Source organism: Rattus rattus, chromosome 4 (assembly GCF_011064425.1).
Source record: "Rattus rattus isolate New Zealand chromosome 4, Rrattus_CSIRO_v1, whole genome shotgun sequence".
NCBI classification, from domain to species: domain Eukaryota; kingdom Metazoa; phylum Chordata; class Mammalia; order Rodentia; family Muridae; genus Rattus; species Rattus rattus.
Window position 1 is genome coordinate 137658554 of NC_046157.1, and position 19184 is coordinate 137677737.

The 19184-nt window shown below is 40.9% G+C and overlaps 1 protein-coding gene across 1 annotated transcript in view; it reads right to left on the reverse strand.

Moving 5' to 3' along the window:
- The window catches only part of Mdh1b (malate dehydrogenase 1B), a 39492-nt gene that overhangs the window by 7690 nt on the left and 12618 nt on the right, over positions 1-19184 (reverse strand). The window contains exons 7-9 of the mRNA XM_032901218.1: positions 18564-18727; positions 14796-14935; positions 14459-14510 (exon numbers count right to left, since the gene is read on the reverse strand). Coding sequence (XP_032757109.1) covers positions 14459-14510; positions 14796-14935; positions 18564-18727 — 356 coding nt within the window. The remainder of the gene's footprint in view (positions 1-14458; positions 14511-14795; positions 14936-18563; positions 18728-19184) is intronic.

Below are 19184 nucleotides of genomic sequence, written 5' to 3' on the forward strand. Positions count from 1 at the left end.
AAAACTCTCAATTAACATAGATGGAGAAACCAAGACATTCCATGACAAAACCAAATTTACACAATATTGTTCCACAAATCCAACCTTACAATGGATAATGGAAGGAAAACTCCAACACGAGGAGGCAAAAATACACCCTAGGTAAAGCAAGAAAGAAACCAATGAAACCAAAAGAAGAGAGACGAACAAACATAATTCCACCTTTAACAACAAAAATAACAGGAAACAACTATTCCTTAATATCTCTTAATATCAATGGACTCAACTCCCCAATTAAAAAAATAGACTGGATACATAAAGAGGACTCAGCATTTTGCTGAATACAGGAAACACACTCCAGAGACAAAGATAGACACTACCTCAAAGTAAAAGGCTGGAAAACAATTTTTCAAGCAAATGGTCCCAAGAAACAAGCTGGAGTAGCCATTCTAATATCAAATAAAATTGATTTTCAACCAAAAGTTATCAAAAAAGATGGAGAAGGACACTTCATACACATCAAAGGAAAAATCCACCAAGATGAACTCTCATTTCTGAATATCTATGTTCCAAATGCAAGGGCACCTACATTCATAACAGAAAACTTATTAAAGCTCAAAGCACATATTACACCTCACACAATAATAGTGGGAGATTTCAACACCCCCCCATCAATGGACAGATTGTGGAAACAGAAACTAAACAGAGACACAGAGAACCTAACAAGTTATGAACCAAATGGATTTAAGATATTTATAGAACATTTCATCCCAAAACGAAAGAATATACCTACTTCTCAGCAACTCACAGTACGTTCTCCAAAACTGACAATATAATCGGTCACAAAATAGGCCTCAACTCATACAAGAAGATTGAAATAATCCCATGCATTCTATCAGATCGCCTCGAACTAAGGCTGGTCTTCAATAACAACAAAAAAAGAAAGACAGCCCACATACATATAGAAGTTGAACAATGCTCTACTCAATGATAACATTGACAAGGAAGAAATATAGAAATTAAAAACTTTTTACAATTTAATGACAACGAAGGCACAATATACGCAAACTTATGGGACACAATGAAAGCAATGCTAGGAGGAAAACTCATAGCATTTAGTGTCTCGAAAAAGAAACTGGAGAGAGCATACATTAGCAGATTGACAGCACACCTAAAAGCTCTAGAACAAAAAGAAGCAAATACACCCAAGAGGAATAGATAATAGGAAATAATCAAACTCAGTGCTGAAATCAACCAAGTAGAAACAAAAAGAACTATACAAAGAATCAAGAAAACCAGGATCTGGTTCTTTGAAAAATTGAACATGATAGGTAAACCCTTAGCCAGACTAACCAGAGGGCACAGAAAGTGTATACAAATTAACAAAATCAGAAATGAAAAGGGAGACATAACAACAGAATCTGAGGAAATGCAAAAAAATCATCAGATCCTACTACAAAAGCCTATATTCAACAAAACTGGAAAATCTGAATGAAACAAAATGAACAATTTTCTAGACAGATACCAGGTACTAAAGGAACAGATAAACCATCTATTTATTGCTTTCAGCTATCTTAGTTCCCAAGCAACTTTCAAGACATGTTTATGTTATTCTCCTTCATGTTAACCAATCTTTCTTCTCCCTCTGAGTATTAGGACTGCCAATCATGTTTCACAGTACATTTTGACATACAAAATCCTGTTTTCTTAAGCTCCTTAATTAATTGTGAGTCTTGGCACACCACAGGATCTTAGGTCTTTTCCCTGCACAGTTTGTGCGACTAGCACCTCTTTCCTGGCTAGTGTTAAGTCAAGCCTCAAGTCATTAGTGGGAGCCTCAACTGAGAAAATCACACCATAAGACCTGAAGACCAGTAGACAGGAACGACTACAGGACTGAAAACAGAACACTCTGTGCCCATAACTGGATGAAAGAGAACAGGAGGGGTTGGGGATTTAGCTCAGTGGTAGAGCGCTTGCCTAGCAAGCCCAAGGCCCTGGGTTCGGTCCCCAGCTCAGGAAAAAAAAATGCATTGCCCTGAGTGAGTCGGGCTGGAGAGATGGCTCAGTGGTTAAGAGCACCCGACTGCTCTTCCAGAGGTTATGAGTTCAATTCCCAGCAACCACATGGTGGCTCACAACCATCTGTAAAGAGATCTGGTGCCCTCTTCTGGTGTATCTGAAGACAGCTACAGTGTACTTATATATAATAAATGAATAAATCTTAAAAAAAAAAAAAAAGAGAGAGAACAGGAAAACAGGTCTACAGCACTCCTAACACACAGGCCTATAGGATGGTTTAACCACTGTCAGAAATAGCAGAACAAGGTAACACCAGAGACAACGTGATGGCAAGAGGCAAGCGCAGGAACTCAAGGAACAGAAATGAAGACTACATGGCATCATCAGAGCCCAATTCTCCCACCAAAGCAAACACCGAATATCCAAACACACCAGAAAATCAAGATCTAGATTTAAAATCACATTTGATCATGATGACGGAGGACTTTAAGAAAGACATAAAGAACTCCCTTAGAGAAATGCAGGAAAACACAAATAAACAAGCAGAAGCCTATAGAGAGGAAATGCAAACATCCCTGAAAGAATTGCAGGAAAACACAATCAAACAAGTGAAGGAATTAAAAATGGAAATAGAAGCAATAAAGAAAGCACAAAGGGAGACAACCCTGGATATAGAAAACCAAAGGAAGAGACAAGGAGCTGTAGATACAAGCATCACCAACAGAATACAAGAGACAGAAGAGAGAATCTCAGGAGCAGAAGGTTCCATAGAAATCATCGACAAAACTGTCAAAGATAACGTAAAACAGAAAAAGATACTGGTCCAAAACATACAGGAAATCCAGGACACAATGAGAAGATCAAACCTAAGGATAATAGGTATAGAAGGGAGTGAAGTCTCCCAACTCAAAGGGCCAGAAAATATCTTCAACAAAATCATAGAAAAAAACTTCCATAACCTAAAAAAAGAGATGCTCATAAACATACAAGAAGCCTACAGAACTCCAAATAGATTGGACCAGAAAAGAAACTCCTCCCGTCACATAATAGTCAAAACACCAAATGCACAAAACAAAGAAAGAATAGTAAAAATAGTAAGGGAAAAAGTAACATATAAAGGCAGACCTATCAGAATTACACCAGACTTCTCACCAGAGATTATGAAAGCCAGAAGATCCTGGACAGATGTCATACAGACCCTAACAGAACACAAATGTCAGTCTAGGTTACTATATCCAGCAAAACTATCAATTAACATAGATGGAGAAACCAAGATATTCCATGACAAAACCAAGTTTACACAATAACTTTCTACAAATCCAGTCCTACAAAGGATAATAAATGGTAAAGCCCAACACAAGGAGGCAAGCTACACCCTAGACAAAGCATTAAAATAATCGTTTTGCAACAAAACAAAGAGAAGACAAGCACAAACATAATCTCACATCCAACCACAAATATACCAGGAAGCAACGGTCACTATTCCTTAATATCTTTCAACATCAATGGACTCAATTCCCCAATAAGAAGACACAGATTAACAAACTGGATATGCAATGAGGACCCAACATTTTGCTGCCTACAGGAAACACACCTCAGAGACAAAGACAGACACTACCTCAGAGTAAAAGGTTGGAAAACAACTTTCCAAGCAAATGGTCTGAAGAAGCAAGCTGGAGTAGCCATTCTAATATCGAATAAAATTGATTTTCAACCAAAAGTCATCAAAAAAGATAAGGAAGGACACTTCATATTCATCAAAGGAAAAATCCACCAAGATGAACTCTCAATCCTAAATATCTATGCTCCAAATGCAAGAGCACCTACATACATAAAAGAAACTTTACTAAAGCTCAAAGCACCTATTGCACCACACAATAATAGTAGGAGATTTCAACACCCCCTCTCATCAATGGACAAATCATGGAAACAGAAATAAAACAGAGACATAGACAGACTAAGAGAAGTCATGAGCCAAATGGATTTAACAGATATTTATAGAACATTCTATCCTAAAACGAAAGGATATACCTTCTTCTCACCACCTCATGGTACTTTCTCCAAAATTGACTATAAAATCGGTCATAGAACAGGCCTCAACAGATACAGAAAGATAGAAATAATCCCATGTGTCCTATCAGACCACGATGGGCTAAAGCTGGTCTTCAATAACAATAAGGAAAGAATGCCCACATATACATGGAAGCTGAATAATGCTCTACTCAATGATAACCTGGTCAAGGAAGAAATAAAGAAAGAAATTAAAGACTTCTTATAATTTAATGAAAATGAAGGTACAACATACCCAAACTTATGGGACACAATGAAAGCTGTGCTAAGAGGAAAACTCATAGCTTTGAGTGTGTGCAGAAAGAAACAGGAGAGAGCATATATCAGCAGCTTGACAGCACACCTAAAAGCTCTAGAACAAAAAGAAGCAAACACACCCAGGAGGAGTAGAAGGCAGGAAATAATCAAACTCAGAGCTGAAATCAACCAAGTAGAAACAAAAAAGACTATACAAAGAATCAACAGAACCAAAAGCTGATTCTTTGAGAAAATCAACAAGATAGACTAACCAGAGGACCCAGAGCATGTGTCCAAATTAACAAAATCAGAAATGAAAAGGGAGACATAACAGAGCTAGAGGAAATTCAAAAAATCATCAGATCCTACAACAAAAAGCCTATATTCAGCAAAACTTGAAAACCTGGACAATTTCCTAGACAGATACCAGGTACCAAAGTTTAATCAGGAACAAATAAACCATTTAAACAACCCCATAACTCCTAAAGAAATAGAAGCAGTCATTAAAAGTCTCCCAACCAAACAGAGCCCAGGTCCAGATGGGTTCAGTGCAGAATTCTATCAGACCTTCATAGAAGACCTCATACCAATACTATCCAAACTATTCCATGAAATTGAAACAGATGGAGCACAACCGAATTCCTTCTAAGAAGCCACAATTACTCTTATACCTAAATCACACAAAGACCAAACAAAGAAAGAGAACTTCAGACCAATTTCCCTTATGAACGTCAATGCAAAGATACTCAATAAAATTCTTGCAAACTGAATCCAAGAGCACATCAAAACAATCATTCATTATGATCAAGTAGGCTTCATTCCAGGGATGCAGGGATGGTTTAATATATGGAAAAACCACCAACGTAATCCACTATATAAACAAACTGAAAGATAAAAACCACACGATCATTTCATTAGATGCTGAGAAAGCATTTGACAAAATTCAACACCCCTTCATGATAAAAGTCCTGGAAAGAACAGGAATTCAAGGCCCATACCTAAACATAGTAAAAGCCATGTACAGCAAACCAGTAGCTAACATTAAACTAAATGGAGAGAAACTTGAAGCAATCCCACTAAAATCAGGGACTAGACAAGGCTGCCCACTCTCTCCCTACTTACTCAATATAGTTCTTGAAGTCCTAGCCAGAGCAATCAGACAACAAAAGGAGATCAAAGGGTTACAGATTGGAAAGGAAGGAGTCAAAATATCACTATTTGAAGACAATATGATTTTATACTTAAGTGATCCCAGAAGTTCCGCCAGAGAACTACTAAACCTGAAAAACACCTTCAGCAAAATGGCTGGGTATAAAATTAACTCAAATAAATCAGTAGCCTTCCTCTACACAAAAGAGAAACAAGCCAAGAAAGAAATTAGGGAAATGACACTCTTCATAATAGTCCCAAATAATATAAAATACTTTGGTGTGACTTTAACCAAGTAAGTAAAGATCTGTATGATAAGAACTTCAAGTCTCTGAAGAAAGAAATTGAAGAAGACCTCAGAAGATGGAAAGATCTCCCATGCTCATGGATTGGCAGGATTAACATAGTAAAAATGGCCATTTTACCAAAAGCGATCTACAGATTCAATGCAATCCCCATTAAAATTCCAACCCAATTCTTCATAGAGTTAGACAGAACAATTTGCAAATTCATCTGGAATAACAAAAAACCCAGGATAGCTAAAACTATCCTCAACAATAAAAAAGACTTCTGGGGGAATCACTATCCCTGAACTCAAGCAGTATTACAGAGCAATAGTGATAAAAACTGCATGGTATTGGTACAGAGACAGACAGATAGACCAATGGAACAGAATTGAAGACCCAGAAATGAATCCACACACCTATGGTCACTTGATCTTTGACAAAGTAGCTAAAACTATCCAGTGGAAAAAGACAACATTGCCAACAAATGGTGCTGGTTCAACTGGAGGTTAGCATGTAGAAGATTGATTTGCCTATTCTTCTACATTCTTAGCCCTGTATAAAGCTTAACTCCAAATGGATCAAGGACCTCCACATCAAGCCAGAAACACTCAAACTAATAGAAGAAAAAGTGGGGAAGAATCTTGAACACATGGGCACTGGAGAAAATTTCCTGGGCAAAACACCAATGGCTTCTGCTCTACAATCAAGAATCGACAAATGGGATCTCATAAAACTACAAAGCTTCTGTAAGGCAAGGACACTGTTGTTAGGACAAAACGGCAACCAACAGATTGGGAAAAGATCTTTACCAATCCTACAACTGATAGAGGGCTTATATCCAAAATATACAAAGAACTCACGAAGTTGGACTGCAGGGAGACAACCCTATTAAAAATGGGGTTCAGAGATAAACAAAGAATTCACAGCGGAGGAATGCCGAATGGCTGAGAAACACCTAAAGAAATGTTCAGCATCTTTAGTCATAAGGGAAATGCAAATCAAAACAACCTTGAGGTTCCAGCTCACACCAGTCAGAATGGCTAAGATCAAAAACTCAGGTGACAGCAGATGCTGGCGAGGATGTGGAGAAAGAGGAACACTCCTCCATTGTTGGTGGGATTGCAGACTGGTACAACCATTCTGGAAATCAGTCTGGAGGTTCCTCAGAAAATTGGACATTGAATTACCTGAGGACCCAGCTATACCTCTCTTGGGCATACACCCAAAAGACACCCCAACATATAACAAAGACACATGCTCCACTATGTTCATAGCAGCCTTATTTATAATAGCCAGAAGCTGGAAAGAACCCAGATGCCCTTCAATAGAATAATGGATACAGAAAATATGGACTACTACTCAGCTATCAAAAACATTGACTTTATGAAATTCATAGACAAATGAATGGAACTGGAAAATATCCTGAGTGAGGTAACCCAATCACAGAAAAACACACATGGTATGCACTCATTGATAAGTGGATATTAGCTCAAATGCTCGAATTACCCTAGATGCACAGAACCCATGAAACTCAAGGAGGATGACATACATGCGAATGATTCACTCTTTCTTTAAAAGGGGAATAAGAATACCTTTGGGAGGGAGTAGGGAGGCAAAGTTTAGAACAGAGGCTGAAGGAACACCCATTCAGAGCCTGCCCCACATGTGGCCCATACATATACAGCCACCAAACTAGATAAGATGGATGAAGCAAAGAAGTGCAGGCTGACAGGAACCGGATGTAGATCTCTTCTGAGAGACACAGCCAGAATACAGCAAATACATAGGCGAATGCCAGCAGCAAACCACTGAACTGAGAACGGGACCCTCGTTGAAGGAATCAGAGAAAGAACTGGAAGAGCTTGAAGGGGCTTGAGACCCCATATGAATAACAATGCCAACCAACCAGAGCTTCCAGGGACTAAGCCACTACCCAAAGACTATACATGGACTGACCCTGGGCTCCAACCTCATAGGTAGCAATGAATAGCCTAGTAAGTGCACCAGTGGAAGGGGAATCCCTTGGTTCTGCCAAGACTGAACCCCCAGAGAACATGATTGTTGGGGGGGAGGGCGGTAATGGGGGGAAGATGGGGAGTGGAACACCGGTATAGAAGGGGAGGGGTAAGGGTTGGGGGATGTTGGCTGGGAAATCGGGAAAGGGAATAGTAACAAATGCAGGGACAAAAACGGAGCAGACACTGAATGAAAGGCCATTCAGAGACCATCCCACCTAGGGATCCATCCCATCTGCAGACACCAAACCCTAACACTCTTTCTGATACCAAGAAGTACTTGCTGACAGGAACCTAGTATGGCGGTCCTATGAGAAGCTTTGCCAGCACCTGATTAAGACATTTGCAGACACTCACAGCCAACCATTGGACTGAGCCCAGAGAACCCAGTGGAAGAGTTAGGGGAAAGGCTAAAGGAGCTGAAGGGGATTGCAACCCCATAGGAAGAATAGCAATATCAACTAACTGGACCCCTCCGAGCTCCCAAGAACTAAATCACCAACCAAAGAGTATACATGGATGGATCCATGGCTCCAGCAACATATGTAGCAGAGGATGGCCTCATCTGGCATCAATGGGAGGGGAGGTGCTCGGTCATGTGGAGACTTTTTGCCCAGCAAAGGTGGATGCTAGAGGGATGAGGTGGGAGTGGGTGGGGGAGCACCCTCTCAGAAGCAAAGGAGAGGGGGATGGGATGGGGGATTTACAGAGGGGAGACTGGGAGGCAGGACATTTGACATGCAAATACATAAAATATTTTTTCTTTCTTTGAAACTTGGTGAAAATTTTTAGATTAAAAGGAACATTTTTTTCCTACTTCGGTCTGCATGCCATTCATGGCCTTGGGCTCCTCCTGGTTGTCATCTTTGGAGGAGCCAGAGGCCTTTTGACTTTTTAAAACTTAGTGTATAGTCCAAACGCTAGAAAAGTATTAAATTGATCGATGATATTTTATAGTCTCCTTTTCATATATCTTCTCATCAACGAGTTAAAAAACAGAGATCTCCAAACTCAGAGATGCAATCTCTCATTATTTATAAGTTTCTGAGTTTGGGATATCTGCGGCAGGGGGTTTAATTCTTTTGGAGGGATACAAAATCATCTAGATCTTTGTTAATAAAAATTCAGTCTATACTTTGCCACATTATTTCACAAGACACTCTATAATCAAGGATAGTTGGAAAAATTAGTACCAGTTACCAGTCAATGAGTCATATATAATTTTGTAGCCATTTATCAAGTAAGAAAATTATAGCCCTAATCTGCCAAATGCAGGTAGCCACCCAGAGGACCTGTAAATTTTAAGAATAAAAGAGCTTGAGTTAAAGCCAGATGCCCTTGGGTTTCTTCAGCCTACAGCCCCCCTTCATCCTGCCTCTGGACTGTGTTTATTTTGGCTCCATCCTAGGGACTTGGTCATCAGCCAAGCTCGGAATTCCCCAGCCTCACACTCTGCCCACACCTCCGCTAAATCTTCTTTGGTCTGAACCAAGAGCCTTCTGCCATTTTCTTTTTTACTAGTTCATTCTGAAAGACAGCAACCATCATAGATGGTTAGAAGTCGTAGCGATAGGGTCTTGGATCTTTTAAAGATCACCTCTGGTTGGACTTTGAAAACCCGATTCCTAGTTATTTTTTTCTTATGTGCTATAGTCAATGTTTCTCATCTTCACCTTCATCTTCACCTCCTTGGCTTGCCCCTCTTCCTCCTCAAATGCCAAGTGAACAACAAGACTGGGCTTATTCTTCATTCCCACACTCAGTGCTGATGAGCAAAATCACCTCAGCATCTATTTAGAGCCGAAGTAATAAAAGAAGTAGAATATTGAGAAATTTGTTTCCGAGACAATTTGTTACTCCAAATAAAGTCAGCATGAGAGACTTCAGAATAATTTTTGGAGCACCGCCTTAAGTTTTGTCATTCTTACAGAACGGGACGGAAGTACACACTAATATTTGGGATGGATGTCCAGGCTAATATTTGGGGTATGTTCCACTTCTGCATCCAGAATTGGATCTGCTGGGAATTGTTCTTAGGGAATCCCACAACCACACGCAGGACTACCTCCACGCTTTGGTCTCTGACTTCCATTGAACTCTCTGTACCTTTTCTGTATGGTTTATCCCTTTTAAAATTAGCTATTTCAAACTGCCCTTCTTCACTGTGGTCTCTGAGTCTCAGGATCTGGCCTTGTCTCATGATTTGTTCTGTGCTCTCCTTGCCTGTACAGATACAGATACCTCCATCTGCAACCATTGCCTCTTCTAGACTTAACACTAGACATGTTCCTAGTTTAGGACTGGTCCTGTGTTTGTCTGGAGGACTCATCTCCCTACTCCCTTGTCGCTGCACCCCTTTCCTCTCCAGTGGTGCTTAAACATTGACATCCACCTATCCAGATAGCCACCCATTTCTTTCTATTTTTGGATATATAAGCAATGTTCATGAAACCAAGTCTGAAGGCATGAGAGACTACAAGTGAAATGTTCCTTCCCTTGTCACTTGGGACCTCTTCCTAGGGATAACCAGAGATACCAGTTTCTTCTAAGAAGTAATGATTGCTGATTACTCCATATCCTCATATTCTGCACAGTTCTGTCTTTATGCTCAAAGACACATGTTCATTGTTCAGTAGACATGCTCACTTACAGGATTCCTGAAAATCTTGTTCATCTCTATTCTTTTCCTTAGTCAGGGTTTCCCAGCCATTCTGGTTTTTTTTTTTTTTTTGATTTATTTAGTATTTATATGAGTACATTGTAGCTGTCTTCAGACACACCAGAAACGGCATCAGATCCCATTACAGATGGTTGTGAGCTACTATGTGGTTGCTGGGAATCGAACTCAGGACATCTGGATGAGCAGTCAGTGCTCTTTACTGCTAAGCCATTTCTCCAACTTTGACAGTTATTCTTAAGACTTAGCACACATGGCAAATGACAAGGGCAGTAGAGGCAACCAGCTTGGGGACTCTAACTTATCCAAGCTATTCTTAGGACTGACACCAATAACTCCACACTCCAAACCCATTGGTGGTCCACTATTGGAGGAGTTCTATTCCAGGGAATGATACATCTTAAGGCCCAAACCCCTGGGTACTGTGTGTGTGTGTGTGTGTGTGTGTGTGTGTGTGTGTGTGTGTGTGTGTGTGTGTGTGTGTGTTAACTCAGAGGTTAATGTCAGCTACCTTCCTCAGTTGCACTCAATCTTACTATTTGAGGCATGGTCTCACTGAATTTAAAGTTCACTGATTTGGCTAGCGTGTCTAGCAAGCCTCCCAATCCTCATACTTGCTAGCAAGCCCTTTACCTACTCAACCATTTTCCTAGCCCTTGGCACATTTTATACCCCCTTGGATTTTCCTTTTCCTCTCAAATCAACTGCAACTCTTTCAAGTTACAGTTCTATCTGTAGCTCTCTATATCACCATGGCCACCTCTTTGTCAGGCTCTTAGCATCTCTCCTCCTGCTACAGAGTTGGCCTTCTTGCTTCTTGATTTTTCTTTGGAATCACTCTCCCATTTCAGACAATTCAGGCAGCAACCATTTTAAACTTAAAATTTACCTCTCTCTCTCTCTCTCTCTCTCTCTCTCTCTCTCTCTCTCTCTCTCTCTCTCTCTCTCTCTCTCTCCTGTCTCAAATCACTCATTTGTTTAAAAATGTTCTAGTTCCTTTCCCTGCCTCATGACACTCCGTTCGTCCAGCCCTATTTTCTGTAAACTCGCAATCTATCGTCCCTTTTTCTCTTCTGGTTTCATTTCTTCCTTTTACATCCTATAAGATTATTTTCACCACAGCTGTGAGTGACTTCTCTGCCATCTATCCACTGGGGAAGTTTGGGGCCTTGCGCTATGTGACTGGCCCTTTTCCCACTGTCCATCATACACCTTAGTCTTCCTTCCATGACATAAGATCATCCCATCCCATCCCTCCTTCGAGCACCTTTGCCAACCTCTCCTATGCTATGTAGCCACCACAGGCTGGATCCCCCTTTATCCTCTTGTTTTCTAGATAGATCTGCCATAATCATGTATCCACCGCTGTCTATGAAGCAGTAGCTCCCAATTTGACAACCATAATCCAGTCCTGAACTCTGGGAAGTGCGGCATTCTCTATCTGATATTTCCATTTTAGACATTGCATAGGTTATTACACAGTTGGGATATAAAACCCTGAGTTCACTCCAGTTATGCTCATATTACAACTCCTCATGTCCCTCTCATACCTCCTCACTAACATACCTCATATGCTAAATCCCCTTCTCTGAATGATGATGACCTTTTTGCCATTCCCCTTGTCAATCCATCTCCATAGTTGCCCAACCAGAAAGAACCCAAGTCTTCTAGCTCTTTCCAGAATCAGTCCATCATCCAGTCTTGAAAATTTTATGTCCTTATAGCTTTCACGTTTTCATTATTTTAAGTTTTGGCTGAAATCACCCTTCCTTTGTGCTAATGTGCTGCCCTCGTGATACCCATTGTCCTTTATGTCCTGCTCTTGGAACCATTTACACAGCCATCCTGGCCTCATAGCTCATTCTGTATGTCTGGTTTTTCTGTTCCTCTCATTGCCTCTCTGTCACCTGCTTGTTGCCAGTGCATGCTGTACACAGAAGCCTTCCATTAACTAACAAAGCTATTCTTCATGGCTTGTTTCTCAGATATTCATTCCCCTTGGCCGTTGGTTACCCAAGATTTTCTGCAGTTTCCCCAAACAAGCTAATCTATGTGTTCCTGGCCTAGGTCTGTGTCTTCTATTCCCAGGCATAAGCCCTCTCCAAATCCCTTGCTTCTCAATCCTGAGAAAGATATTCTTTGTGTAAGGCGGGGCCACCGTCTATCTTATCTACCCTGTATTTCCAGTTTCTACTGATGAATCACCATTGTTCCTCCACAGATATTAGTGGAAAGAAAGAATCTAAAGTTTGAAAAGATAATTGCTTAATGCTTTTTGCACAAACAAGTGCACACATGTCTACTTTTCTTCTTCCAGATGTAAATTGAGAATTTGTTGTTGCTGTTCTGTTTTGTTTTTCAAGACAGGGTCTCTCTCTTCTGAGTCCCGACTGTCCTAGAACTCACTATGTAGACCAGGTAGGCCTCGAGCTCACAGAGATCTGCCTACCTCTGCCTAGAATTAACACACTAGGGCTAAAGGTGTACACCACCATGCTCAATTAAGGTGTTTTGATTGTTGGTTAGTTGGTTGGGTTCTCTTTTTTTAATGACAAAGAGAAGAAAAAAAAAGGGGAGATGGCAGCACTTCCTCACCAGTTTATAACTAGAGAAAATGTCAATGAGGAAATGGATTTATTGATATTTAATGAATTTTAAATAAAGGTATTTGAAAGTAAATATGGCATAACATGTTAGATTGTGGTTCCCAAAAGATACATTGCAGTTCTCACTGCTGGCATTTGTGTTTGTAAACAGAGACTTAGCACAAATAATCAATTTAAAATGGAGTCAGATGGGGGCTACAGAGATAGCTCAGCAGTTAAGAGCACTTGTCATTCATGCAGAGGACCAGAGATTGATTTTCAGCATTCACATGGAAATTCACAACTGCCAATTCCAGAGTGCCCAACACTCCCTCATGCATAAATTCATCTATGCACACACATACATATAATAAATAAATACAAAGACAAAAGTCAGATTCCATTAGGACAGGTCCTAAATGCAATGACTAGTCCTTGTGACTAGAGAGACATTTGGAAACACAAACATCTAGGAGACCGACAGAAGTGTTCAGGATGGCAGAGAATGCCAAGCATCTCTTCTGAGGCAAGGCCAGGTAAAGAGGGATTCTTCTCCAGATCTTGCAAAGAACATGGCTCTATTGACACCTTATTCTTAAACCACCTAGTATATGGTGATTTGTTATATTAGTTCTAGAAAACTAGTAAATGTGGAATATACAAAATTTATATGGTCATAGGTTTCTGAAAAGGAGATTTCTCTAGCATGTTTATGTTTTTTGTTAAAGATACACTAAACTTGGCAGCTTGCTCTACTTATAATTTAGTTTAAAAACATATGCTAGTATTAATAGTAATTCAGTTATAAGATGTAGTGTGTGTGTGTGTGTGTGTGTGTGTGTGTGTGTGTGTGTGTGTGAATATGACTGTAGGCACATGGGCCCACCCATATGTGCACAGAGATAAGAGGAGGAGGTTATATCTCTTATTATTGCTCTCTACTTTGTTCTCTTAAGACAGGTTTCTCATTGTAGTAGAGCTTGGGGGCAGGCAGCCAGCAAGCCTCAGAGACCTTCCTATCTCTTCCATGTGTGTGTGGCTACACTCACTTTTATGTATTAGGGGTAAGGATTCAAATTTCATATTATATTTGCACGGCAAGTGCTCATACCCTCATAGCTACCTCTCTAGCCCTATAGTACCTTTTTTAAAAAAAATAAAAGAGATTCATTTTTATTTTATGTGTAGAGAGTTTTGTCTATACATGAAAGTATAGCACATACATGTCTTGTGACAAAGGGGCCCAGAAAATGACAGTAGTTACCCTGAAACTGGAGTTGTGGATGGTTATGAGTCACCAAGTAGGTGTTGAGAACAAAACCTAGGTCCTCTGTAAGAGCTGCCAGTGTTCTTAACCACTGTGATATCTCTCCAGCCCCGCTTCCCCAGTGCTATCTTATCCCATCACCCAATGGGACAACATATTTATGAGATTACCTTCTTCAATTGGTTGAAAAGTTAATAAGTCTCCAGATGCCACAAGTTTCTCCTGTTGAAAAATTTATAATCAGAGAATTAAATGACAGTAACCACTAAGCCATTCTTTAGTAGACAAATTCTTTGAGTCTTGATTTAAAATAAATAAGTAATTTTAACATGCTGAAGATTATAAAACTAGATGCATAATGTACTTTTGCTACATTCTCCCAACCTGTGTTGGTGTATGGTGTTCAGGGATCTGATGCAAATTGAGCTCAGAGTGCCTTCTTATACAGAATCATTTTAGGATCATTCTGAAGGCCGTTTCCTTTGCAGACCTTCTTTCTGCCATTACCTGAATCAGATCACCTGTGAGCCTGTTTATTATCTTCTCGCTGAGCGAAAGGTCTTCCAAATCAGTAAGAACCACCCAAGTTCCATTCTCAAATTTCACTGGCATAGAAAAGACAATCCCTTCAGGAATGCCGAACTGGCCTGCAGGGAGCACACACAAGCAAAGCATAAACAAATACAGAAGGATTCGGAAAAATAGCTGAAAAGGACACACAAAATACATGATTTTCAGATTTTATCTGTGATGTTTGTCTATGTGTGTGCGTGCTTCCCCACCCCTGCTTGCCTGCCTGTGTCACTCAAAAGCATGTGTACACATGTGGAGGCCAGGAGAGGGTGTTAGATGCCCTGGATCTGGAGTTCTTGGTGGTGCCTGACATGGGTACTGGGAACCAAATTTTGGTCCTCTGCAAGAGCAGGACATGCTAACCTCTAGGGCAGTACATGACTCTTAAGGACACTGGTGGAGGTACGTTTCTGGAACCTGCTCTTTGACTAGGACTGGAGCACTCATTCAGGCCCAAGCACACACATGTCCTCGTTCTGACCATCCTCCATTCCTTCCTATCTAGGAGTTGATGTGGCCTTTCTTTTCTGAGGCTTGTGTGTAATTTGGGCCTGTTTTCCATAGCTGTCCCATAACTCTGCCTGGACCACTTGATGAATGTAGCCTTCTATTTTAGCTTACTAAGTGTTTTAGTTAGGGTTACTATTGCTGTGATAAGACACCATGACCAAAGCAACTTGGAAAGGGAAGGATTTATTTGGCTTATGCTTCATCACTGTATAAACTGACAATATGATTCATCCGTGATATGATTACGGGGATGGTTTTTATTAAGAGCCCAGCTGGAAGAATCCTGAGCAGAGACGGAAATAAACTGAACTTGACCAGCAGACTGAGACTGGCCATGATAGAAGCAGGAGAAGAACAGAGAGATAAAGAGAGAAAAGGGGATGTGGGGGGGGAAGACAGACAGACAAAGAGAGAGACAGAGAGAAAAATATCAGGGTTATATCGGGAGAATGACTAGCCCAGGGGAAGGAAGCTATTGAACTTGAGGGAAGAGGGAGGAGGGGAGGAGAGCTAGATGCTGGCACAGACTTTGAAATGTGTAACAGGTGCTTGTGGCACTGAAGGGGCCTGGAGGGCGGCATGCACTTTGGCACGCTAATGGGCACCACAAGTAGCCATCTGTCCCTTCTGCCAGAGTTAAGAAAATGACTTCCTTTGGTAGAGAAGAACCAGCTTCATGGATTCTTGAGGAATGCTGGCTTTTGTCTAACTGCTGAAATTCTCCTATAGTCGGGTTGAACCCATTTCTGGGTATTTGAACTGCCTTTTGGAGTTTGGGGATTGAAGTCTTCTTTGGCTCTAGCAATCACCATTGTTTGTAAGGAATTCAGGAAAGGAACTCAAACAGAGGAGGAACATAGAGGTAGGAGCTGATGCAGAGGCCATGGAGGAGTAATACTTACTGGCTTGCTCCATACGGCTCACTCGGCCTGCTTTTTTAGAGCATCTAGGGCCACCAGTCCAGCACAGGCCCCACCAACAATAGGCTGAGCCCTCCTGCATCAATCAATAGTTAAAAAGATGTCCCTTGCCTGCAGTCTGTATTTCTCACCTGAGGCTCCCTGCCCTCCAGTGACTAGTATCAAGTTGACAGGAAACTAGTCAGCACACTACAGCAGCCATGTTGGCCAGGTGTGTTGAACTGGGATTGGAAAGGAGGTGGACAAGATACCTGATTATTTTCTTAGCGCTTCCATTTCTCCACTTGTGTTCTTGAAAAACTAATTGTACTTTCTTCCTATTGTATTTACAGCCTATGAATGCTTTCAGTTAGTAAAGTTGCAAAGTCCTGCTGTTATGCATAGCAGAAGCATGGCTGTCAGCAGTCATGGCAGTCACATCACAGCTCAGCACTGGCTCATATCGGGCATGCCATGGTGTCATATGCAGCCTGAGTTCTTTACAGAGACCCCACCATAGAAGAGGCAAAGGTACTGAATCACCTTGAAGAAAACAACTTCAAGACAAGTCAACAGAAAGCAAACCTGGGTTTTCTAAAGCAGGTTTATTAAGTAAAGAGCTTCTGTAACACTTAGAGGGGGGAATGTATGCTTTTCAAGAGAATCACACTCCTGCCATCTTGTATAGTCATTTTATAGACAAACTTTGAAGAATGGAGATTTTATTCATGAGTTCAGGTAGAGAAAAATGTGAAAAATTATAGGAATATGTCAGAACTTTCTCAGAATTAGGTTTACTTTTTTTTTTGTCTTTAGATATAGTTTATTGGGTATGCCATGGTGTCAGATGCATAGTGGGAATACGTAATTTTGCAAGGCTAATGATATAGAAAGGCCATTATATGAAGGAGAAGAAAGTCAGTAGTACTGTGGTCTTGCATAGTACATGTGGATCCCAGCAGTCTAGGGTGATTTTGTGGTGACAGCTCGGTAATCTCACTTCCAACCGCTGCAAAGCTTGTCCTTTGGCCCTGTGTCTACCTAGCCTATTTCATTACCAACAAAACCCTAGTGCTCTGAAGAAGCCACACTAGCAGACTATTTATTAGCAGGCTTCCCAGACTGTTCAAGCTGCCTGCATCCCATCTGCAGAGAGTGTGCTTTAAGGGGATAGAATGTAGGAGAACTTATCTAATAATTGTTATTATTGTAATAACTTTTTTGGAATTGTGTTTTGTAATTCTAATAATAATTGTTACTTCAACTGTACATTATCTGCCAAATGTCACATAAGATACTTCTCCCATGGAGATTTAGAAGGTGACATATAGGAAGCCCTGTCCCCAGTGCACATATTCTAACATATGCATCTCAAAAGGCCCGTTAAGAGTATTGTGTCTGAGAGAAGAACAAGATGCTGTGTGAACGTAGAAGAGAGATGGAGATTAATTCTTACACTATGGATTGTTTGAAGATGTCTCTGAGGTGTACTGAAATTGGATCAAGGAGGAGACAGTGACACTGCTGTTAAATACGGGGTACCGGAGGTGGATCTGATTGGTTCAGGCTGTTGTTCATTGGGTTGACAGTATGCCATCCACATGGCCATGTTGCTGACCAACCAAGGATAGAACTCAGCAGAGAGTCGCAGGCCTGAAGATCAGAGAGTGAACAAGACTGACAAGAGCCAAAGAAATGCTTGTGGTAGAACCTACAAAGGATATAACAGCAGACACTGTCTTTTCCAAGTTTATAAGGATGTTGGAAAACTTGTGCTTTCTTCAGTTTACAGCACATCTCTGCAGTGTTCGCTGACAGGCAGCAGTCTTTCTACATTTCCCATTCTACCTGTTCTCCTGAAGCCTGGGTCTCCTTGCACATTCAGATCCCATCTCTGTGTCTTCACTCTTGGTGTTCAGTGCTCTCCCACACTGGCCTTCCAAGTCAACATCAAACATCTGGAGACTCCTTGCAATGCCTTCTCTTCACAAAGCCCACTCTGACACAAAGCATCCTGCTCCCTGCAGTGAATGGACTTGGTTTTCTCTTTCTCAGCCAGACGCAGTGAGAATGCATTGGAAGACAACTTGTAGAGATCTTTACCTCCTTCACTCTCCTATACATTTTCTGAAGCGTGAAACCAGGTGTAATCCCTTGTACATTCACAGTAAATGTTGCTCAATTTTTGAATGGCAACTGACTGAATGAATGCATGCATGGCAGCGTTGAAATCTACACAACTTATTGGTCAAGCTATGATCTAAATAGGGGTTTACAAAATGGGAATCAGTACCTTCACTCATTACACCCAAGGAAACGATCTCTCCAGGTGGTGAGCCACAGTACCAGTACTTCAGGGTGGTGGCTATGCTGTGTGCTGCCAAAATGCCTCCAAATTGTCTTCCGGTGCTGCTCAAGTCTTTAAGCGTCCTCACAAATTCTTTTGTTATCCACTCTCTGCATGAAAAAACAGATGAAAGGGCCATCTTCTGAGCACTGAAACTCAGCACAGAGAACTTTATCCGCTACCTACGCGGTAATGAGACAGACCCAAAGGTCACAGAAGCAATTTCTTTCATTATGAATAATTATATTTAGATGCTTTCCTGGGACCATTCATATCCTTCATTTAAAATCAAATACATTCATTAAACAGTGAATTGTTCGCCCTGAGATTTGGGACAATATGTTTTATTGTCTGGAGTATAAATTTGGGCAAGAGCTCAGCTGGGTGAGAGGGAATGCCCCAGATGCCTGTACTTGACCCTCGGCAATCAGGAGAGGAGCCCAGTTCACACTGTGCCTAGGCATGAATCACATTCCTGAGCACTGGAGACAGGGAGGAGATAAAAGACAAAGGAAAAAGAAAAGGAAAAGGAAAAGGAAAAGGAAAAGGAAAAGGAAAAGGAAAAAC